Genomic DNA, 24495 nt, shown 5'->3' with positions numbered 1-24495 from the left:
AGACTGGAAGGAAATAGGCTAAAGAGTGTTAACAGTGTTTGCCCATGCATGGTGGGGTTGTGGGAGATGTGTTCCCTGACTACTTTTTCTTGACTTTCCAGATTTTATGCAATGAGCATGTTCTTTAATAATTAGTGGACTCCCTGGCTTCGAGTTCTGAGAGCAGGGAGGAGGGTGCCTGATTGAAAAAAAGGTAACTTATGGTTCAGTAAGGGTGCACTGTATCTGAGGGTGCCCTGTCTCAGGCCTACAATAAAGACTGAATTGTCTCTAAAAGGGTTCAAGTAGTGTTTTCCAGGTTGAAATTTTCACCATCTTCTTGTCTCCTATCTTGTCCCCTCCGATTCTGATACATCCTTTATCCTATTGTCAATTTGGTAATACAGAGCTGAGGCTACTGCTCCCCTGCTCAGAAATATTCCAAGACTCCTCATTACCAAATGGATCAAGACCAAAGTCCTCAGACTGGCATACATGGCTCATGATGGTCTAGTCTCTGGCCAGCCTTCTCGCCTCCAGCTACCCCACCCACCCACCCTCTGCTGGTCCACCTACAACAATCCACATCCAGCTGGCAGAATGAACTGTGTTCTTGCCCACCTCCAAACTTCCCAGTTGGAATTTCTCTTGCCTGCAATGCCCTCCTTTGCTTAGCAACCCCATCCTACTCTTCCTGCAAGATTCCATTCAAACCAGATCTTTTAGGACCCCACAGTTTACAGGTATGCTGCTCCCCCAGGACTCCTTAAAGATGGGGACGATGTAACCTGTCTTCTCCTTGCCAGCACCCAGGATGCAGCTGGCACATGAAGGCTTGTCAGTAATAGGGGCAATTATATCAAGGCCTGGCAGACCCCTTAGAAGAAATACAAAATTATTGATATCAATAATATCTGTTATTTGTTGTATTCTTACTATGTTCTCATGACAACCCTATGGGTCTCACTTTCAGACTGGAAAGTAAGAGTAACATGCATTCAGCCACTTGCCCAATGTCTAACAGAATTCGAACACTGGCCATCTAAATCCACAGCCTACACTCCTAATCAGGGTCAGGAAGGGTTGACAGATTCAATCAACCAACATTGAAGCAGGGATCACAGAGATGCTGTAAAAAGCAATGCATCCCTGCACTGTAGAGGTGAAAAAATGGCACAACAATGACCTCCAAAGTGTAAGGGTTTGTGCCAAATACTGGGAACCCAGGCATATATAAGATGTCATTGCAGGCTGGACACAGTGGCTCACACCTGTAATCCCAGCACTTTGGGAGGTCAAGGCAGGAGGATCACAAGTTTGGGAGTTCAAGACCAGCCTGGCTAACATGGTGAAACCCCGTCTGTAATAAAAATACACAAAAATTAGCCGGGCGTGGTGGCAGGTGCTTGCAGTCCTAGCTACTTGGGTGGCTGAGGCAGGATAATCGCTTGAACTCGGGAGGCAGAGGTTGCAGTGAGCCAAGATTGTGCCACTGTACTCCAGTCTGGGAGACAGAGTGAGACTCTGTCTCAAAAAAAAAAAAAAAAAAAAAAAAAAGCCATTGCTACACGGAGCTTACAGACAGTGGGGTGTGGGGAGAGTGGTGTCTAAGCAGGTCCTCAGGGCTTTGACGGGGGTGTTGAGGAAACTGTGAGGCCTCAGGGGATGCAGGTGAAGGCTGCCCAGAGGGGATGATATTTGAAATAGATCAGGAAGAATAAGTAGGAATTCACCAGGTGAGCCAGGGAGGTTGGAACGATGGTTCTCAAGTGGGGACGTTTTTGCCCCTTGGAAGACATTTGTCAACGTCTGGAGCTATTTTTGATTGTCACAACTTCGGGAGGGGGAGTGCTGGTGTCTAGTGGGTAGATGCCAGAGATGCTGCTAAACTTCCCACAATACACAGGACAGCCCTCATCACCAAAAATTATCCTGTCCCAAATGTCAATAGTGCGGAGGTTAAGAAACCCTGGGTTGGAAGAGAAGAGCATTCCTGACCAGAGATCAGCTGGTTCAGGTACCCACAGGTGTTTACCAAGTGCCTTCAAAGCATTGGTCCTTTGAGCCTGAGGTTGCTCTATTGGTCACCTGGCCTCCCTGCTTCCCTTCTGCCCCCACTGACCTCAAGCAACAAGGGTGGTCTTTTTTAACATAAGAGCATTATAGAGATATAATTCATATACTATAAAAGTCACCAATTCAAGTGACAAGTCCATAATTTTTAGGATATTCACACGGAGTTGTGCAGCCGTCACCACTACCTGATTTCAGACCACTTTCGCTATCTCCAAAAGAAACCTGTCCTCATTAGCAGTCACCCTCTATCCACTCCCCACTCCCACTCAAGACTCAGCAGCCACAGGTCTACTTCCCCTCTCTGTAGATTCGCCTATTCCAGATTCTGGACATTTCACAAAAATTGAATCACACAATAGGTTTTGTGACCGATTTCTTACACCTGGCATGTTGTTACGGTTCATCCATGTTGTTGCATGTATCGGCACTTCATGCCTTGTTATGGCTAAATAATGTTCCACGGTATGGATAGACCACATTTTCCTCATTCACCAGTTGATGGGCATTTGGATTGTTTCTGCTTTTGGGCTATAATGAATAACGTTGCTGTGAACATTTGCATAGAGGCTTTTGGGGAGACATATATTTTCATTTTTCTGGAATATATGCCTAAGAGTACAATGGCTAGGTCACACGGCGATGAAGCTTTGACTTGGCGCGTGTTTGAGGAATTGCCAAACTGTTTCCAAAGAGGTTGCACCCTCTTACATTCCCACCAGCAGTGCGTGGAGGTCCCAGTCCTTTCCAAAGCTTCTCAGGTCTTTTGGATTCTAGCCATCCTTGTGGGTGTGAAGTGGTATCATTCTGGTTTTGGTTTACATTTCCCTGAGGGCCAATGAATTTGAGCATCCTTCGGTGTGCTTGTTGGCCATTTGTGTATCTTCTTTGAAAAACTGTCTATTCAGATCAGAGTCACCTTTTAAACTTCATTGAGTCATTCCTTACTTGGACTGAAAGGCAATCTCCATAGAAGTCTATCAGGTGCCCTCCATCAGGCCCTGCCCGTGCCCTGTCTGCCTTTCTCCTCACTCAGCTCTGGCCAAAGCCTCAAAAGGGCCAGCTCATTCCCCACCGGCCCTTTGTACTCGCCAGTTCCTCTGCCCAGCTTGCCCTTTGCACAGCAGCTCAAGGATCAGCCTCAGAGAGGCCCTCCTTGTCCTCCCAGTCTCAAGGACACTTCTTCAGCCCCCCTCTAGCACACTTCAAGTTTCCTTTGATCGTATTTTCCTGGTTGATAAGATCTTGAAGAACTCCAGGTGTGACTACACCTTTGACTCACTGTGTGACCCTGGGCAAACCACCTCCCCACTCTGAGCCTCAGCTGCCCCATTTGAAAACCAGAGGAAGTGGGACTGGCTGATTGCAAAGGGCCTTTCCAGCTCTGCCCTTATCTGATGCTGTGTGACGGCACTGCCAGGAGGGTGCGGGCCTGGCGCTATTGCTGTGAGAGAAGCGTGGCTGGAGCCAAGTTGGTCATGGACTGGAGCAGGCAGCTCAGCTGGTTATTGCCAGCCCCTTGGGGACAGTCTGCAAGAGCTTGTGGCAGCTTTGACCTGGCACCCAACCTCCAATAACAGGAGGAAGGATTGCAAACACTTCCAGCTCCAGCAAGGACTGGACACTTTGGCCACTTTGGGCTCTAGAATTGCCCATTTTTCCTGGGAGAATGATCTAACAGCCAAAGCCTCTGTGAACATGAGGGCCACTCATTCACTCATTCGGTCATTCACCAAATGCTTCCTGGGGCCCTGCTTGTGCTCAGTCAGTCCTGGGCAGTGCACTGAAGATTCAGCAATGGATACGTCTGACACCTGAGAAAAGATTCCAGCATAGTGGGGAAGACAGACAGGTGCATGGGAATGCAGCAGGGAGACACAGAGCGTCTGGGTATTCCAGGTGTAGAAAGGGCGTGCACAAGGAAACAGAGCTGTAAAACGTCCAGGGGTGTTCAGAGCATTCAGAATGATTAGGCTTGACCTGAGACCCCCAGGCAGTGGGGGCAGGTCATAGAGGAATCAAGGGCGCAGACCTTGAAAAGTCCTCAGTGTCAAGCTGAGGTGTTTGGATTTTGTCCTGTAGGCAGTGGGAGCCACAGAAGAATTTTTTTTTTTTTCCTGTCACCCAAACTGGAGTGCAGTGGTGAAATCACGGCTCACTGCAGCCTTGACCTCCTGGGCTCAAGCCATCCTCCCACCTCAGCCTCCCAAGTAGCTGAGGCTACAGGAGAGCCCCACCATGCATGGCTGCTTTATTTTTTTCTTCATAGAGGCAGGGGCTCGCTGTGTGGCCCAGGCTGGTCTCAAACTCCTGGGCTCAAGAGATCCTCTTGCCATGGCCTCTTAACGTGCTGGGATTACAGGCATGAGCCACCGCACACAGCCTGCACAAAAGGATTTGCAGCTGAGGATAGAGGCGATCCGGTTTGCATTTTCTAAAATGCCTTTTCTCCAGACAGTGCGGAGGAGGGTGGGGCTGAGGAGAGAGCAGGAGGCCAGGAGCCTAATCAGGATGCCCTGGCTCTTTCTCTTCATCTTGTGCAGGGATGAAGGCCAGTATTCTGCAGCTGGAGAGGAAGGGACAGCTTCAAAGCTGAGAGGTGAAATCATCTGAAGGGGCTATGGGTTGAAGGAAAGGAAGGAATCTAAGTAATGAATGACATGGGAACAGCTGATGCCAGCCCCCTGGGGTTCCTGCTACGACCGAGGAGGCACAGGAGCTGCGGGAGCTGGCATTTGAGCATGGCATTTTCCAGGTGGCTGGAGAGGGGGAGTAGAGGCAGCGGGAGAGGGAGGTCCAGACCCAGGGATCTGGATATGCACAAGCGCAGAAGGGTGAGAATTAAAGAGAGTTAAACAGTGAGAGGCCATGGATGCCTCAAGCACAGAGGGTGTGATGGCAAGATGGGAGGGGAAACTGAGGCTGGAGTGGGCAGGAGGGGCATCCCTGCTTGGCATCAGAGGACTGTTAGAACCCAGAGCAGAGGTCCTGGCTACAGGAACACTGACTGTTGCTTCCAGGCACAGAACACTCGCTGCCCTAAGAAAGCCCGTTGCTAGAGCTAGAAAGTTCTGAACACCTTACCGCACTCCCAGGGCCAGATCTGGGTGCCTGTCAGTCTGACTGTCAAACAGGCGGAAGGCAGATTCCCCCAAACTATTGACCAGTGAATGTGATGTCAACGGAGGCCAAGCTCTCAAAGCAATTATAAAATAGGGAAGATGGGTTAGAAAAGGAAGAAGGAAATCCTGGAAACTGACCTAGCTCTCCAAGAACACCAGGAACACGCCAAGATCATAGATGGCAGCTGGCAGAGGACTTTTGCAGAGACCACAAGATATTTTTGTTTAGGAAAAAAAAAAATGAGCCAACAGTTTTAAATGAGATTTCATTGAATAGTTAGGACATTTTATTTCAAACCCAGAAGATTTTACTTAACATCCAGATTTCCAGCTTCTGGAGAATGTGCAGCTCTGATGGCACTGAGCCCATAGTGGCCACAGCTGCGTAGTGGCTGCCCCTCCAGCTGGGCGCTACACCCCCACTGTGGGTGCAGCCTGCCATGTTTCACCTGCCTGCCTGAGCCCTGAGGCCCTGGGATCTGGGACCCCAGGACCAGCCTCATCCTTGTCTCTGCCCTGCTACCTAGAGGCTGGGCCAGTAGGAGTTCCTTGCCCTGCAGCCCCCAAACTGTGTTCCTCGAAGCATCAGTCTCAGAGAAGGCTTTGTGCAGGTGGGATCTGGGGCCTCATTTGGCTGTCTGGAAGCCCTGCTACCCCCAGCCCCTCTCAGTCACAGTACAGGTTGGCGAGTTCAGTCAAGTGCTCAACAGAGACCCCAGTTGACATGACCCTTGCACTAAGGCAGAGATTCCTTTTTTTGTTTTTTGAGATAGAGTCTCACTCTGTCACCGAGGCTGGGGTGCAGTGGTGCAATCTCAGCTCACGGCAGCCTCGACCTCTCCAGCTCAGGGGATCCTCCTCACCTCAGCCTCCCAAGTTGCTGGGACTACAGACATGCACCACCTCACCCTGCTAATTTTTTGTATTATTATTATTATTTTTTTTGTAGAGACGAGGTTTCACCATATTGCTCAGGCTGGTCTTGAACTCCTGGGCTCAAGCAATCCACCCGCCTTGCCTCCCAAAGCGCTGGGATTACAGACATGAGCCACTGCACCCAGGCTCCAGATCCCTTTTTTTGAAGTAGCACCTTTAACAAATATCCACAGAGCTCATTTGGGACCCTGCTGCCTCTTCTAAAGACTGATTAGATAGTTGTGTTTCTTCTTTTCACTTTTTGAGTAGATAAGACCTTCATGTGGTTCAAAAGTACAATATACAAGGTGCACAACGAAAGGCCTCATTGCACCCTGGCCGCCGTCTGCCCAGTCCCTGCTCAAAAAAACAAGAGGTCTCTTTTGTTAATTTGTTGTGGTTCATTCTCCCAGATTTTCTTTTTGCAAGTAAAGGCATATATATATGTAATGTATGGTCTTATTTTTGGCCCAAAGGGGAATATATTATACATACTATTTTGCACCTTACATGTTGTTTTTTAGTCACTGTAGACTTCACTCTCAACGTAGAAAACTTTGAATAAAGAAATGTGCGGGCCGAGCGAGGTGGTTCATGTCTGTAATTCCAGCACTTTGGGAGGCTGAGGTAGGCAGATCACCTGAGATCAGGAGTTCAAGACCAGCCTGGCCAATGTGGTGAAACCTCATCTGTACTAAAAATACAAAAATTAGCCAGGTGTGGTGGCAGGTGCCTGTAATCCCAGCTACTCGGGAGGCTGAGGCAGGAAAATCGCTTGAACCTTGGAGGCAGAGGTTGCAGTGAGCCAAGACTGCACCACTGCACTCCAGCCTGGGTGATAAGAGCAAAACTCCATCTCAAAAAAAAAAAAAAAAAAAAAAAAGAAAAAAAAAAAGAAAAGAAAAAGAAACGCGCAAAGAAGACAGAATAACCAGTATGACCATCCAAAATAAAACCACTAATACCATCCAGTCTGTCCTACTAGGCATAAATTTTTTTTTGCTGTCCCCCCACATCTCCTGGAAGTTGACAGATTAGGAGTTCATAGTTATAATAATTGTCTCCTTACAATTTGAATCCTGCTATTTTTTTGACTTAAATATAAGCATTTTCCCTCATTATTTCATAGTTTCTAAGAAATGATAGTAATAGCTATAGTAATTTCGTTATGACATAATTTAACCATTATTCTAGTTTTGAACATATAGGTCATTCCCAATATTGCCCATTGTCGAGAATATGGTCATATCTACAGTTGTTTCAAATATTTGTAATTGGGCAGAGTGAGCATCCCTAGAAAGTGGGCCACCTAGGCCAGGAGCTGAAAAGCCATGGTTTGGTGCCCCAGGGCTGGGACTGTGTGGGAATGAGGTTCTGGAAGGGGAAGGATGGCTGGGACACAGGCACCTGGGAAGCTGGAGGAAGGTAGGTGCCAGTGTGGGCCAAGCACTGTGCTGTGGGCTTGTGCATCACGCATGTGCAGTATTCACACTCACGGTGTGTGAACAAAGAATTGAGTGCTGGGGCTTGGCACACATTTGCCCACTGACTGCACAGCAGTCAGACAGTGGCGAACTGCAGGGATTTCCTTCCTCCAGTTGAGAAGTCTGAGGCAGAGACCCCCGCTGCCAGCCATTGCTCACAGGGTGGGGGCACAGGGGAATGTCACTCAGGAAGTTGGCTCCAGAAGGGTCTTGATCTTGACCCCATACACCTGTTAACTCCCTTGTGAGGCTGGGTTATTAGCCCCATTTTACAAGAAGGGAAATTGGGGCTCAAAGCAAAGTCATCTGGCCAAAATTGACTAACTGGTAGCAGCAGAGCTGGACTAGAACTCACTGCAGCTGCTGTGAACGATGCCTTTTTTCATGAGGTGCTGGAGACTGAGATGGGAGTCGCGGTGAGGGGCCGGCTAGGAGGAAGGGCCCAGGGTGGTCAGTGAGGAGGACGCCAGCCATTCTGCCGGCTGTCCAGGAAGAACCGTGTGCTCCCAGAAGCAGAGCGAGGGTGACGGGCACTCAAAGACTCCTAGGGAAGGGCAGCAAGGTCAGGGCAGAGTTGTCCAAATCCAGAAAGAGGGTGGGAGAAGCAGGGGAGAGGGGAGCTCCCCAGCATGGAAGGAATGTTGAGGGCAGGACTCACTCAGTGCAGAATCAGGAAGCAAAGTGCAACAATGTCCACAAAGAGCCGATCGCGCAGTTCCCCAGGAGGTCCCTGCTTTGGTTTTTGTTTTGTTTTGTAAGGTAGGGTCTCCTCCAGCTCAGGCTGGAGTGCAGTGGCACAATCAAAACTCGATGCAGCCTCCACCTCGCGGGCTCAGGCCATCCTCCCGCCTCGGCCTTCCAAAGTGCTGGATTACAGGCATGAGCCACAGCGCCTGGCCCGTGCTTTGTTGAATGCATTTGTTTTTGAGATTCCAAAGAGACACAGCAGTAGAGAGGAGAGAATTATGAACCCTGCATCCCCCTTTCCCAGTCTCACTATTTTCAGCATTTTGCCAGTTGTCTTTCATCCCTGCCACCACATAATATTTTTTGTTTGTTCATGTGAATATTTTAAAGAAAATCCAAGGCATCATGGCACTGTGCTTGTGAGAATTTCTTTCTTTCTTTTTTTTTTTTTTCAGACAGAGTCTCGCTCTGTCGCCCAGGCTGGAGTGCAGTGGTGCAATCATCTCAGCTCACTGCACAGTCTGCCTGCCGGGTTCAGGTGATTCTCTTGCCTCAGCCTCCTGAGTAGCTGGGATTACAGGCACCCACCACCACGCCCAGCTAATTCTTGTAGTTTTAGTAGAGATGGGGTTTCACTGTGTTGGCCAGGCTGGTCTCAAACTCCTGACCTCAAGTGATCCACACACCTTGGCCTCCCAGAGTGCTGGGATTATAGGCGTGGGCCACCGTGCCTAGCTTCAGTGTTTGGGTTTATTTCTAACTGGCGAGCGCACGGCACCTCCCCATTGCTGCAGCTAGCAGAACGACAGAACGAACACAATTCCTTAACATAACCCAATGCCTGATTCGCGTTCAAGTTTCCCTGATTGCCTCAAGATGCCTTTGTACCATGATTCTGTTCACATCAGGATCCAAGCAATGCCCCTTTTAATGCTTTCAAAAAGCACTAGAGCTCCACTAGAGGAATCCTGCGCTTACCGTTCATGGACTGAGCAGAACCAGGGAGACCCGATACTTCTGTAACTTGATGCCGCTGTTCCAAGGAGCCCAGATTCACTAACCACAGGAGCAGCTCCCTCGGGGTGACAAACTCTGATGCTTCCGAGGCCAGGCAGGTGGTGTCACTGCTCTGCTCCGCGTCACTCCCTGTGGGCTTGTGTCTGGCCAAACAAGCTCCTAGCACCAGGCTCCAATCCAAAGGGGACAGGTGGGAATGAGGGCCAGGGCTGTTTCAAGAGTAATTGGAGCCAGGCCTGTAGTCCCAGCTACTCGGGAGGCCAAAGCAAAAGGATCTCTTGAGCCCAGCAGTCCAAGACCAGCCTGGGCAACATAGTGAGACCCTGCCTCAAACAAAATTATTATTTTTTTTAAAAGTAACTGGAAACCTAGACTTCTTACATGAAATCTCCTGATTGTTAAAGGTTGCCTCTCAAAAAAAATTGATAAACATTGTTTGAACCCCACAGCACTCCTCAGTAGACTGAATTCAGCCTGTGGCCATTGATTCCATCTTTGCTGTCCAAAAATTTGAAAACGAGGGGAGACACATGTTGTTTGAAGGAAATGACCTCCCCGTCTTTGGAGGTAATCAAGGAGAGGCAACCTGGCCATCCATCAGAAATGCTGGACAGGGACTCTTCCACTCACAGTGACCACTAGGCTATTTCCTGTCCTCGGTCCTACTAATAGATCATTCAGAAATCCCACAACTTCCCCTTGGACCAGCAGTGTGCCTGAGAGCACTGCCACAGCCAGGCTGCAAATGCAACCACCTGCCTGGGGCAGAACCCTCAAGACCCTTGAGCCCACCAGAGACCCGTGGAGAGTCTACATGATTAAGCCTAATCCCCACCCTCACTGTTGTCCAAAGACTGGCCACAGGAGGATGACAACAATCTCTTCCAGGCAGACAGCTGCCTGGGCTGGTTCTTGATTTGCTTTGCCAGGCCATGTCCAGATTTGGGCCTGTAGCAATGCTTACCAAGCCTCATCTGAATGCAGTGGTGGGCAAACAGACATGGGGCCTGCCCTGTGGCACTTACACTCACCTGGTAGGGGCCAACAGAGAAAGGAAGAATGGCACACATGGGGTTAAGGACAAGGTATGCTAAGTGTATACAATGATGCCAAGACTGTATAACCAGATGTCTAATGTCCGCTGAGAGTGCTGCGTGGGGATGGGGCCGTGCTTTGGGGAACTGGAGGACAGTTCTGTGCACAGAAGCCTCTGAGTGAGGAAAAGAGAAGTTGGGGATCCATATTAGAAAGTTCCCAGGAGCCAGATGGATTGCCCAAGGCTTTGTGGGGCACTGCATGGGCTTGGTGTTCCTCAGCAGAGCGGAGGTTGCGTAAGATAATCAACGGGTGTAAATGTTCCTGGCAAGGGTTATGTGTGTGCTGCTGCTATCTTTAAGGTGACCCAGCTGGTTGCGGGACTTCTGCCTGTAAGACAAAGCTGTACCTTGGCAGAAGGGCAAAACCTGCAAGGAAGGGGGTTGGGGGAGAGAATAGAGAGGGAGGGAGAGACGTTTCGTCAGCGGCAGCGCTGGTATCCAGCTCATGTGGCCACAGCTGCTACCGATGGTGGAGGTGATGGTGATGATGGTGGTGACAGCAAGCCTGCAAAAAGGAACTTGGACTTCTTCTCTGAACCTCAAAGCTTTTCAGAGACGCACAAAAAAGTTTGCAAACACACACACATACACCCAAAGTGCCAGGTATAAAATACAAAAAGAAAACGATAAAATTGCCAGTATTAAATGTCCAGTTGAACATCTGCAAATGTAACACTATGCCAGCTGGTCAAAGTCAGCTGCCTAAGTCAAATAGCCATATACAAATTATATTTTCTTTGCAAAGTGCATACATTGCAATGTATTTGTTATGCAGTGAGGTATGACCTCCCAAAGAAAGAGGGTGTAGAGCTCTGTAAATGTCCTTAAATGGCTGTGGCTCATTGGCAAACACTTTGTAAGATAGTAAGCCCCCCATCGATGGAGGTGTGCAAGGGCAGCCAGGATGACTGCCTCTCTTGGGTGCTACACAAGAGGTTCCTGAACACGAGGAGCCCTGTGTTTTATTTCCACCCAGAGCTCTATTTCACTATGGAGGGTTCATGATTCCTTGTCTTCTCCCCTCCACATACACACATACAGTTGCTGGAAGAGACCTTTGAAATATTCTAAGCTCATCTCCACATTTTTCTGCTGAGGAAACTGAGGGTATGAAACTTGCTTGAGGTAACATAGCAAGTCAGAGTCACACCAGAGACACAAACTCAGGATCCGTATTCCCAGCCCAACATTCTTCCCACCCTAGCTGCTGCCCCTGAGCAGTTTTGCCCCTGGGTGGCAGGGATGTGGGCTTCCCTGAAAACATTGGCGATCCACATCTTACCTCCCCAAGAACCAAGGCAGACTATTCAGCTATCCCATCTCACCCCTGCCCTGAAAACTCCCTCCCCAGGCCTTTGCCACACTCGCCAGCCCCCTGCGGATGGAGGACTTTGGCCAAGTCACAAAACATCATAAACCTTAATTTTCTTATCTATAAAATAGAGATGGATAGTGGTACCCACATAATAGGGTTGTTGAAGAGCTTAAATGGGATAATGTATTTAAAATATTTCAAACATTACTTGATACTTTCAAAGTGCCCAATAAATGGGATATTGCATTGTTATGATGGTTATTTTCAAATGCATTTAGCCAATTGAGTATTAGTGGATTCCCCATTAAGTGCCTGTTAGGGAGCAAGGCGGAGTGGATCCTGGATCCTGGATCCTGACCCTCGCCAAGCTCTCATTCCGGTAGGGAGAGACAAATAGTGAACCAATAGAGAAACACACGAAATGCTAGGAGGGCCACATGGGGGGGATGTTAAAGAGGGTGAATTGAGCTGCCTTGGAGGGGTCCAGGATGCCCCTCTGCAGAGCTGATGTGTGTACCAAGACGGGAATGTCCAGGTCATCAGCAGGTCACAGACCAAGCTCTGGGGAGGAGCAGGTGTGTAGTATCCGAGGAATAAGAGCAAGGTTAGGGGAGCCAGTGTGCACCCACTGAGGCCTCAGGTGGTAAAAGAGGAGATGGAGCAGGTTGCCGGGGATGCCGATCACAAGGGGCCTTCTGAGCCGGCGGTAAGAGTGCGGAACAGGACAGAACTGGCGAGGCAGAAGCAGGCAGGTGCTCGTGATTCAAGCGCCAGCAGCAGGGAGGCTGGTGAGGACCTGTCTCAAAACTTCAGGCAAGAGAGGGCGATGGCTCGAACTAGGACTAGGACGGGGCCAGCTGCAAAGGAGAGTAGGGGTGTGTGTGTGTGTGTGTCTGTGCATGAGCGCATTTCACAGGCAGAAACCACAGGGTTTGCTGATGGGTTGGAAGTCAGAGGTGAAGGAGAGATGGGAATCAAGAAGAATGCCGGCCAGGCGCGGTGGCTCACGCCTGTAATCCCAGCACTTTGGGAGGCCGAGGCGGGTGGATCATGAGGTCAGGAGATGGAGACCATCCTGGCTAACACAGTGAAACCCCGTCTCTACTAAAAATACAAAAAATTAGCCGGGCGTGGTGGTGGGCGCTTGTAGTCCCAGCTACTTGGGAGGCTGAGATAGGAGAATGGCGTGAGCCCGGGAGACGGAGCTTGCAGTGAGCCGAGATCGCGCCACTGCACTCCAGCCTGGGCGACAGAGCGAGACTCCGCCTCAAAAAAAAAAAAAAAAAAAAAAAGAAGAAGAATGCCTAAGTGTATAACCTGAGCAACCAGGTGTTTGGAGGCTGGGGAGACGCAGGTTAGAAAAAAGAATCAGGGGTCCTTTTCCAGCCCCTCACCTCATGATTTATATGCACTTTGTGCCCACAATATGCAGAATAGACAAGTCTACAGAGACAGAAAGCAGGTCGGCGGCTGCCACGGGCTAGGGAAAGGGAGGAAGCGGGAGCGACTGATAACGGGAGCAAGGCCTGCTTCTGGGGTGATGAAAATGTTTTGGAATCAGAGAGAGGTGGTGGTTGCACAACATGGTGAAGGTACTGAATGCTCCCCAACACTGCACAATTTAACATGGTACATTGTATGTTATCTGCATTTCACCTCGGTTGTTTTTTGTTTGTTTGTTTATTTATTTGTTTGATGGAGTCTCACTGTGTCGCCCAGGCTGGAGTGCAGTGGCCCGTGATCTCTGCTCACTGCAACCTCTGCCCTCTTGGGTTTAAGCCATTCTCTTGCCTCCGCCTCCCGAGTAGCTCGGATTACAGATGCCCGCCACCATGCCTGGCTAATTTTTGTATTTAGTAGAGACAGAGTTTTGCCATGTTGGCCAGGCTGGTCTCGAACTCCTAACCTCAGGTGATCCACCTGCCTCAGCCTCCTAAAGTGCTAGGATTACAGACGTGAGCCACCACACCCGGCCACCTCAGTTTTCTTTTTTTAATGTGAAAGAGAAATAAAGACTTTCCCAAACAAAAACTAAGGAATTTTGTCATTGGATGCAGCTTCAGGTTCCCATATCTGCTGTTGGCAGAGGCCGAGCAAATGGTGTGAGTCTGTCACTGATAAGGAAACATCACACAAGAACTGGTCACACAAATCAGTGCCCAGGCTGGTTTCATGCCTTCTGCGGGAGGGTGGGCCGGGGGATATGGATGTTCAAAGCCCTGCCTGCGTCTTTACTGTGGCTATGTGGGCCCAGACAAGTGAGCTTTCCAAACCTCAGTTTTACCATCTATCAGATGGGAACATGAAAACCCCTGCTATCCAGATACTATTATTATCATCTGTCAGGTGCCCGGCACGTGGTAGGTGCTCGGGAAATGGAAGTGGCCAGGGTCTTTGCGTCAAGTCCAGGTCCCCCTCTCCCTCACTATGATGCCTAGGGGATGACACTCATCATCATCAAGTGTCTGCTCTGACCATGCCATCTAGCGCTGAGCTGGAGGACACACGTCTCGGGGGTAGTGAGACTCTTCCCCGTCTGTGCCAACACCACCAGTTACAGAACCCGCCCCCAATTCCCAATTCCAGACAACATTCAGATCCATTCACTTTTCAGCCTGTGCAGAGGAGCCCCGCTGCGGGCTGCAGAGCTTGGGACAAGACGTGCTTGAGGACAGAAGCAAGAACAAGCTCTGCCTTTGCACCCCTCCTGACTCAGAAGAAATAAAGGGGCAGGACCAGAGCTCCTGGGAGGCTCCAGACTTTCTTTCCAATGAACAGCCTCAACCAGGAGTCTTTTCCTGCCTGTAGACTCTGACCAAATGTCCTGCCAGGAAGGAGTTAGACACCTGCAACCACAAAGATGAAAGACATGTGGATGTTACCACAAGGGAGGAAGTGTCTTGTGCTGTTGATATAACTGCAATCACACCATCTCTTTTAAAAGCCCAAGCCCTTTCTCTACCGACAAAGCCAGATATGTGGAGGCCGAGAACAGGGACTCTGGAGGCTGACAGACCTGGGTTCAAGTCCTGATTTTGCCACTTACTGTTTTTGAAACTTTGGACAATTTCCTTAATTTTGCTGAGCCTCAGTGTCTGTGTTTGTAAATGGGAAAAAGAAAAATCTCTTTCCTCACATTGTTGTGGTGAAGATTAAATGAGATAAAGCCAGGCCTGTCATGAAGTAAGCATTCCTTATATGCCAATTTGTAGTAGTATTTTCATAGGTTGTTAACTGGCTGAGATCTAGAGATATGGGGTCCCATATCTGCTGCCAGTTCCCTGGGAGATCTTAGGGCTGAGTATTGAACCTTCAGTGACTCCTTATTACCTTCAGAACTAAGTCCAAACTCCCAAGCACTCCATCCCCAGCTACACTTTCCTCTTGAGAACTAGCTGGAGAGGTTGGTGGGGGCCAATCACACAGGGCATAACAGGCGTTGCTATTTTTACCCTAACAACAAGAGGGGAATTAGAAAGCTGCGGCATGCTCAAAGACCAGGACAGTTGGACTGCAAAACCTGTGCAATGATTGAGAGGAGAAGATGAGCCCTGAGGGCTATGAGCTTGGAAGTAGAGGACTTTTTATAAAGGGGCATCTGGACTGAGTGGACCAAGCATCAACCCTCGCCCAATCCTAGCCTGGAGCCCATCTCAACTGTATGGCCCTGTCCCACTCCTAAGCATGAGCTAGTCCTCCAGCTTCCATTCCTTTGCATGTTGTTCCCTCTGCTCAGCATACCCTTCTCCTTCCATTCTCCACCAGTCAAACTATATGTCTATTAGGTTTTGAGTAGGTGATACATATACAAGGTGAAAAGATTGAAAAGGTCCCAAGAGATACATGGTGGAAAAGAAGCCTTTCTCCCATTTGTTCGCAGCTCCCATTTCCTCCCTGGAGGCAGCCATCCCTGCCATCCCTACCCTTTCACTGCTGCCCGCCTGAGCCAGTCCTTGACCGACATTAACGTGTAGATGCGTGGGTATGCACACATGTGTTCCCCTTGTGCATATCACACTCAGCATCGGCACACTTTTGGAGGCCCTCCCATCAGCCCAGCTAAGTCTTTTGTACAGCTTCACCGCGTTCTGTCATGTGTACGTTTACACCTTCCAGACTTTGCCAACACAAGCAGTGCTTTGGGAATCACAGGACAGATTCCTAGAAGTGCAACTGCCAGGTCAGTACTCTGAGTGATTTTAACATTAATGGGGTTTCCAGACCCAAGAAAATGCTTCCTTCCACAAATGCATGTGTGTGTGCTGGAGTACACACTCTGGCCCACACACATCCGCGCCCGCACTTGCGCACACATGGAGCTGTTGCCTGCTACTGCCCTCAGAGCCAAAGCTCCAGTGTCCCAGTTCCCACGCCTGTGTGGCCTCCACCCACAGCTCTTATTAGCCATTTCTTGCTGTATCTGAACTTCTAGAGGATTGGGACCACCACACCTGTTCACATGTATCCCCAGCCCCTGCCCCAGAGCTTGCCTTGGGTTCCTGGGCAAAGGCAAGAAGGAGCCCGAACTCCTAGCACATAATGGGTCATCAACACTTTTTTTCCAGGTTTTTTTTTTTTAATTCATATAAATTTATGGAGTACAAGTGCAATTACGTAACATACGTAGATTGCATACTGGTCAAGTCAAAACTTATCATCTCCATCACCCAAGTAATGTATATTGTACTTATTAAGTAATTTCTTATCACCCACCTCCTCACCATTCAGAGGCTCCATTGTGTAGCATTCTATGTGCTAAGTCCATGTGTACACATTTTTTACCATCTTCTGAGTGAGAACATGCAATATTTGACTCCAGTTGCACTGGAGGATATTATTTTAACTAAAACAAGGCAGACACAGAAAGTCAAATATTGCAAAAGACAGGATTTCATTCTTTTTTATAGCTGAATGGCATTCCATTTTGTGTGTGCGCGTGTCTGTATACCACTGCTTCTGTTTCTTTTTTCCGTCTTTTCTTTTTTTCTTTCTTTGTTTTTTGTTTTGTTTTGTTTTGTTTTGTTTTCAGTTCTCACTCAGTTGCCCAGGCTGGAGTGCAGTGGCATGATCTCGGCTCACTGCAGCCTTGAACTCCTGGGCTCAAGTCATCTTCCCGCCTGGGCCTCCCGAGTACCCTGCACTACAGGCGTGCACCACCATGCCCAGCTAATTTTTAAACTTTTTGTAGATACAGGGTCTCCCTACGTTACCCAGGCTGGTCTCAAATTCCTGGCCAATCCTCCCACCTCCCCACCTCAGCCTCCTAAAATGCTGGAACTACAGGTGTGAATCACTACGCCCTGTTGCCTTTTCTTTATGCAGTCATTCACTGATGGACGTGTAGGTTGATTCCATATCTTAGCTACTGTGGATAGTGCTCGAAAAACATGAGCTCAGATATCTTTTCGGTATATTGACCAGCATTTCTTAAATGAAGCTGTCCTGCCATGTTAAGTGGAAAGAAAGGGCTCCCTGGGAAGGCCAGGGATCATTTCAGCTCTGACCGTCTGGACCGAAGCCAGGTTGGTCAGCAGCTCGTATGGGGGCAGCCACTCTAGGCTTGGAGAGGCTTGTCTTCCTTGCAACACTAAAATAACTCTCTACTTCCTTGCAACCCCAAAATAACCCCTCCCAGCCCGTTTTGGGCGGCTCCTTGGGGACTGATGCTGGAGCCACTTTCCAATACCCTCAACAGGCACCTGGAACATTTGAAGTGGTCGATTACAGGGGAAAAGTTCTGAGAATGAATAGCTCATGAGAATGAGGAACTGGGCGGTGCCGGGCAGCCACCTGCTCCGGCCCACCCCCAGCTGCCACACCGCCGAATCCTGATACACAGCAGGAGGTCAGGGACCGTGTGCCCCTTTTCCCACCTTCCAATCACATCACCCTCTGCTCGAACTTCCCCTCCACCTGCCGGAGGCGTCTCAGGGCTCTTGGGATACAACCCACCATCTTTCTCCTCCAAACGTTCACAGTGGCTGTTCTCTCTGGAATCTGCTTGTCCCATGTTCACTCAGTTACCTCGTTCCCATCTGTACCGATCTCAACTCGAATATCGCTTCCCTGGGGAAGCCTTCCATACCGACACCGTGATACATTCTGGCGGTGCTATTTCCCTTTAGATAACCCTTAGCACAGCTGCCATCAATAAGCAGCTCCACCGTAGGTCCCGGATTGTGTCTCCTCCCACCCCTGTGCTGGGCGCTCCAGATGTGTCTGCTGTGCTCACTGCTGTAGCCCAGTCCTCAGCACAGCGTGTTCACCTGGAAGCCACTTGGTATGTGTCATGCTCATGAATGCTGTTTGCTGGCCATGCAGCTTCAGCCAATGACAAAAATGTTATTGGGAAGAACCTACCACGTACCGGGCACTAAGGGTTTTCCATCCCTTTACTGTCTTCATTTCACAGCCATCAAGTGAAGGAGAAGGTAGTAGCATCACCATTTTACAAATGAGAAAACTGAGGCTCAGAGAGTTGGAAGTCACGTGCCCAAGGTCACAAAGCTATTTCAGCAACAGCGCTGGAATTGGAACCCAGATCTGTCCAATGTCCAAGTCCTTGCTTTCAGCGCAGGGGCTCCCCTTCACTCCTCATGGTGTCCGTTCTGTAGAGTAAGGATCAAACCACCTGTTTCACAGGGTTGCCGTGATGCTCGCCCAGCAGGGGCATCAGGCACAGTGGTCGCTGCGTGGATGCCATTTTCTTTTCCCGTTGTACATTATTGCCTGGAAAATCAGATTTATCTTTCAGGCTGAGTGAGAAGGCCAATCAGGCCTTAACTGATTCCCCCAAATTGCTGGCCGCTTGGGTGCAATTGCCGCTTGGGTGCAATTGCCAGGGCTGTGTCTGGGGTTTAAGTACTTAAACCACAAAAGGGGTTTCACTTCCCACTGAAAAGGGAAAAGAAAGTATTGGACTTGATTTGGTAAATTTGGAGGGGGAGCACATCCCAGTCCCCAGCTTGATTGCTTTTCTAGATGGCCTCGCCCCTCTGGTTTTCAAACTGAGTGCACACCAGCGGCATTTCTTCTGGGGTTTCATGGGTTGTGGGTAGTGAGAGGGAGGCTGTGGCATCAGGCAGACCTGGGGCAGTCTGCCAAGTTCTACCTCTTTCTGTGGAGAGCTTCACCCTCCAAGCCCTGGTCCTCTTCACCACCAGGTGGAAGGATAGAAGAGAAGAGTGGTATTTTGTGTCTCACCACAACTCAATTCCTGGGAAGACACATTCTCATGGTGAATCACCAAGGACTCCACTAAGAAGAGAGTGCTCCCAGGGCCTTGAAAACTCAACACTCTGCCCAATGGGATTAAAAAAACACCCCCTTTCTGTCCACCTCAGAAAGCATGAGCCTCTGCCTGAGGTGAGTACAAGGGAGGTAGAAGTGAGAGAGGATGGAGAAGTTACCTCTGGAAGACTTCCTGGAGGAGGTGACAGAGGAGGCCAGGGCTTGACAAAAGGGTAAGAGCTCTCTAGGTAAGGAAAGGCCTTCCAGGCAGTGAAAACAGCATGTGCAAAGGCACAGAATCAGAATGGGCCTGGCACTTTTCAGAATTAAATACCGCAGAGCCAGATCAACGCTACAAGGCAGCAGGTGCTGTACAATCTAACTCGGTACAAAGTGCAGAGAGGTTACTCCTGCTTTTAGGCATCTAGGAGGACTCAAGGAGACAGGTACCTGAGCTGGGCCTTTAAAGGAGAGTGGTTAAAGTAAATACAAGGAAGAGTGAAGCACCAGACATAGGGGACGCAAACGCAGAGACAGGAGGGAGAAGGCATGCTGCATCTGGGGACATGCTCGGTTGCCCGAGAGTCTGTGAAATTAACAGGCAGATGCTGGAGTGCTGGGTGAGACCCTGTTGGAAAGACAGGTTGAAGTCTGATTGAAGAATGGGCATTAAATACAGGCCAAAGGAGTTTGAGCTGAATTCGAATCCAGGCTCTGCCACTCTCTAGGGGCATGACATCACCTGGCCTCTTTGAGCCTCAGTCTCCTCAACCGTTAAACAGAGGCAATGATTTTCCTCACTCGTGGGGTTGTGAGGATTCAGTAATATTTTATTTACTATGTGTGGTGTCGCTTTGCCCAGGACGATCCTGCAGGACAGTTGTGCCGTGATTCGTTGAAACTTCTTCCCCCTGCAGATGGCAGCTCAGATTGTTTTCCATTCTTGCCATTGCACATCTGCCAGTGGACATCCTTGTGCACATATCCTCATGACAGCAGTTGCACTGCCGTGGGCTGGGCTCCCTGAAGGATGGCTTAGATCTAAGCGACCTAGAGGGCCATCCATTATAAGGAGAAGCAGTTGCTCAGTAGCGTGTATGCTGTGTATGGACAGTGCCCGGGGTGTGTCCATGTGCATGCAGAGGCATGAGAAACGCAGGAGGCCCCCACATACCAAATGGTCAGCAGCAGTCACTTCCTGGTTCAGGGGCGCAGGTGTGTGGTGGCCCTGATTTTTGGCCCTTTCTGTACACCTCAGGGGTACTTGGCTTACTGGAATAAGCCTGTCATCACTTGAGAAGTTTGAAAGGACAGTTTGAGAGACTATTTTTTGTTAGCTATGATGGTGACAACGATGGTGACAAGGATGACATGATTCTTCCTCACAGGCAAAGAGAAGCCATTGAAGGTTGCTCCATAAGGGGATGACGTGGCCCTCTAAGGCAATCCTTCTGCCCACATGGGACAGGAGAGGATGGGAGGGAGACAGAGCGCCGTACAAAATCACCTGCCCTCGAAAAAGGTGACCAGAATTTACGGGAGCTGGGCTTTAAATAGGAATACAGCAGAAGTGGTTCTTCTTTGAAAACTCCATGAAGAAAGGACTCACAGCTGTTTTGGTCATCATTGTCCTCCCAGCACCTGGAGAAGCATCTGACACATTCTGGGTTTTCAGAGAAATGTGTGTTGAAAAGGACTGAGGAAGAGAAGGAGGGGTGGGAGGGGAGAGAAGGAAAGAATTTTCTAATTATAGGAGAGGCTGGTTCACTCAGATTTGAAGACCTCTCATCCAAACATAAATGTCAGCCTGATGCCAAAATACCTATACCCGGCTGTTGGGGTAAGTCAGAAAAAATTTTGATGAGAAATAGGGATTCTCAAAAAAAATACCCTGATTGCTACCCCCTCCAAAGTTAATTAAGTGTGGCGGTGAGACCCATGCTGTTTGGGCTATTTATATAATGAAAAGATCTGCTAAAAATAATACCCGGAGGTTCAGCTGCCAGGACTGGTGGCTGAGCCAGGGAGGGTGGCAGAAGGTGATCGGGAACCCTGATCCCTGCACGAACACAATCGTTATGATTAAATGATGCTTCTCGTATTCAGGTTGCAAACCGCTCCAGGCAAGAGCCTGGGAGAGGCTTAATTTATGTTTTATGGAGATTAGCTTGCTTCTGAGAGGAGGTTCCACCGTCAACTCGATTTCTGCACACTCTCAGAGCTCAGGAGATTGCCTGCTCTCTGAAAAACCAGGAGAAGCTGGTAGGGAAGGACCGGGGCGTGGAGCAGGGCCTCCGCTTGTTTCTGGCCAGCTGGAATCATATACAGCCACCACTGGGAGGGCGCCTTGGAGATTATCTGGTGACCAGGGGCTCTTATTTAACCAAGAGGCATTGCACATGCAGTTACTTTATTGAAGTAGTGTTTGCACTACTTCAATAGTGCAAAGGGAGGAAGGGAGGAAGGAGAAACCACCCAAATGCCCGTGAGAGGGTGATATGGGGAAGATAGGATAAACCTATTCATGGTGAGCCTCCCCACAGACTCTTATGCAACCATTAGAAGGATTGAGTGAGTTCTGTCCCTGCTGACCTGGATGTGGGATCACGTGTTCTGCCAAGTAAGACCAGTAAGATTTAGAGATGTGTTCAGAGCAGGGGTGGCGTGGATGACAGGTGACGAACTGCAGACTAAATCCGGCCCTCTGCCTGGCTTTGTACAGCCCGTGGCTAAGAATGGTTTTTACATTTTTAAATTTTGGAAAAAGATCAAAAAGAGATTTTTGTGACACGTGAAAATGATATGAAATTTAAATTTCAGTGTTCATTACTGAAGTTTTGTTGGAGTGCAGCCACGCTCTTCTGTCTGCACGTCATCTGCATAGCTGCATTCTCACTCAAAGGCAGAGCCGAGCCGTCACAGGCTGCTAGGCAGAACGTGTTTATTACCTGACCCTTTTCTGAAAAAGTTTGCCGGCCACCACCTTAGAGTATGAAGACATTTTGCCCAACAGCAGCACCAGATACTGTTCTCAGCACTTCAGAGGAGTAGATTCGTTACATTTGTTTATTCATTCATTCATTTTATCCTTTATTCATCAGACGCTTAATGTCTGTCTGTGGGGCCAGGCACCAGGAGCAAACAGATGCAGGCCCTCTTCTAGTGGAGCTGAAAGTCTGTGTCTAGATCCTTCTTTTCTCAGTGCAAGCACTTCCAGCTTTTCCAACTCTTCTCACAAGTCTCAGTATCCAACCCCTTGCATCCTGCCTCCCTTCTGCCTCCCCATTATGTATCCTGATTGCCCGAGTCCCTCCCAAAGAGAGGTATCCAGACTGGCCCCATACTTCCTGGGGTCTTGCCAAGAGGTTGAGATCTAGCAGAAGGATACATCTTGAATCGGGTCATGCTTTCTATCTGGTTTCAAGGTGCTTAACATCCAACCTTTGCCTTTTTAGCTCCTGCCCTCCACTGACTGCAGAGAGGGAGATCCTCAATACTTGACTCCATCACACAGATGGGAGCAGGCACCAGCTATGGAGAGGGATACAGCTCTGTCTCCACATGACCCATCCTGCATGACACCAAAGCCACCGCCAGACAGTGCCTCGGATTCTATGCAAAACCCGGGGAGCGGAGACCTACCCCAGTCCCGGGAGGAAGCTAGCTCTTCAGGGGATCATCTGAGGACTGGAGTTTGATACATGAACCTGGCTTCAAGGCTTTGCTTTTCTCTATTCTTCATTCATATTCATTCTCAACACCTTAGAAGGTGTTGCTTAATTTATTTCTAGAAAAGCAGCCCAGAGTCAGTCATTGAAGCCTTCCCCACCCCCTGGCCAAAAAAAAAAATTGGACACATTTTGGCTCTGTTGGGAGCCTGGAATCCAGTGGTTGGCATAATTGTCACATTGGGAGCGGAGAAGCAGCAGCCAGGGGCCCTGGTCAGGGGACCGAGCCATAGGGTCCCAGCATGGCACCCAATGGCACAGCCTCTTCCTTTTGCCTGGACTCTACCGCCTGCAAGATCACCATCACCGTGGTCCTTGCGGTCCTCATCCTCATCACCATTGCTGGCAATGTGGTCGTCTGTCTGGCCGTGGGCTTGAACCGCCGGCTCCGCAACCTGACCAATTGCTTCATCGTGTCCTTGGCTGTCACTGACCTGCTCCTCGGCCTCCTGGTGCTGCCCTTCTCTGCCATCTACCAGCTGTCCTGCAAGTGGAGCTTTGGCAAGGTCTTCTGCAACATCTACACCAGCCTGGATGTGATGCTTTGCACAGCCTCCATTCTCAACCTCTTCATGATCAGCCTCGACCGGTACTGCGCTGTCATGGACCCACTGCGGTACCCTGTGCTGGTCACCCCAGTTCGGGTCGCCATCTCTCTGGTCTTAATTTGGGTCATCTCCATTACCCTGTCCTTCCTGTCTATCCACCTGGGGTGGAACAGCAGGAACGAGACCAGCAAGGGCAATCATACCACCTCTAAGTGCAAAGTCCAGGTCAATGAAGTGTACGGGCTGGTGGATGGGCTGGTCACCTTCTACCTACCACTACTGATCATGTGCATCACCTACTACCGCATCTTCAAGGTCGCCCGGGACCAGGCCAAGAGGATCAATCACATTAGCTCCTGGAAGGCAGCCACCATCAGGGAGCACAAAGCCACAGTGACACTGGCCGCCGTCATGGGGGCCTTCATCATCTGCTGGTTTCCCTACTTCACCGCGTTTGTGTACCGTGGGCTGAGAGGGGATGATGCCATCAATGAGGTGTTAGAAGCCATCGTTCTGTGGCTGGGCTATGCCAACTCAGCCCTGAACCCCATCCTGTATGCTGCGCTCAACAGAGACTTCCGTACCGGGTACCAACAGCTCTTCTGCTGCAGGCTTGCCAACCGCAACTCCCACAAAACTTCTGTGAGGTCCAACGCCTCTCAGCTGTCCAGGACCCAAAGCCGAGAACCCAGGCAACAGGAAGAGAAACCCCTGAAGCTCCAGGTGTGGAGTGGGACAGAAGTCACAGCCCCCCAGGGAGCCACAGACAGGTAATAGCCCTAGCCATTGGTGCACAGGATGGGGGCACCGGGAGGGGAGGCTACTGATGGGAATGATTTAAGGAACTGCTGTTTAGATGGTGCTGGTTTCTGTTCTAGGCACTCTTCACGAGCACTTTGTAAACACCCTCTTGCTTAATCCTCCCAACGGCCCCCAAAGGGAGAACTTATTAGCTCCATTTTAAAAGGAGCATATTAAAATTCTCAGAGGACTTGGCAAGGACCGCACAGCTGGGGCCTGAAGAGTGGCCACCTGACTTTGGAACTCGCGAGCCCTTTTTCCTAGCTACATTGTCCTTACAATTAGGAGTCTTATGTTTGAAGCCTGACTGCCACTAAGGAGTCGTAAGTGTTCAACGAACCCCTCCAGGATAGCACTCAAATAACCATGTCACCAATGCTGCCACTTGATGGGGCTGTTGTGGGGTTAAATGAGAAACTCAGCTCAGTTCAGCATTTATTGAGCACCTACTATGCATCAGCTTTACCGTGGGGGTGTGTAAGTCGGTGGGGAAAGAGGC

The 24495-nt window shown here is 49.6% G+C and overlaps 1 protein-coding gene across 1 annotated transcript in view; it reads left to right on the top strand.

The window, feature by feature from the left end:
• The window catches only part of HRH2 (histamine receptor H2), a 51032-nt gene that overhangs the window by 2491 nt on the left and 24046 nt on the right, over positions 1-24495 (top strand). Inside the window, exon 2 of the mRNA XM_050793232.1 lies at positions 22375-23965. Coding sequence (XP_050649189.1) covers positions 22890-23965 — 1076 coding nt within the window. The 5' untranslated portion in view covers positions 22375-22889. The remainder of the gene's footprint in view (positions 1-22374; positions 23966-24495) is intronic.

This window comes from Macaca thibetana, chromosome 6 (genome assembly GCF_024542745.1).
Source record: "Macaca thibetana thibetana isolate TM-01 chromosome 6, ASM2454274v1, whole genome shotgun sequence".
In the NCBI taxonomy this organism is placed as follows: domain Eukaryota; kingdom Metazoa; phylum Chordata; class Mammalia; order Primates; family Cercopithecidae; genus Macaca; species Macaca thibetana.
Note: the sequence above shows the minus strand (reverse complement) of the source record. Positions and strands in the feature narration are given on the sequence as shown.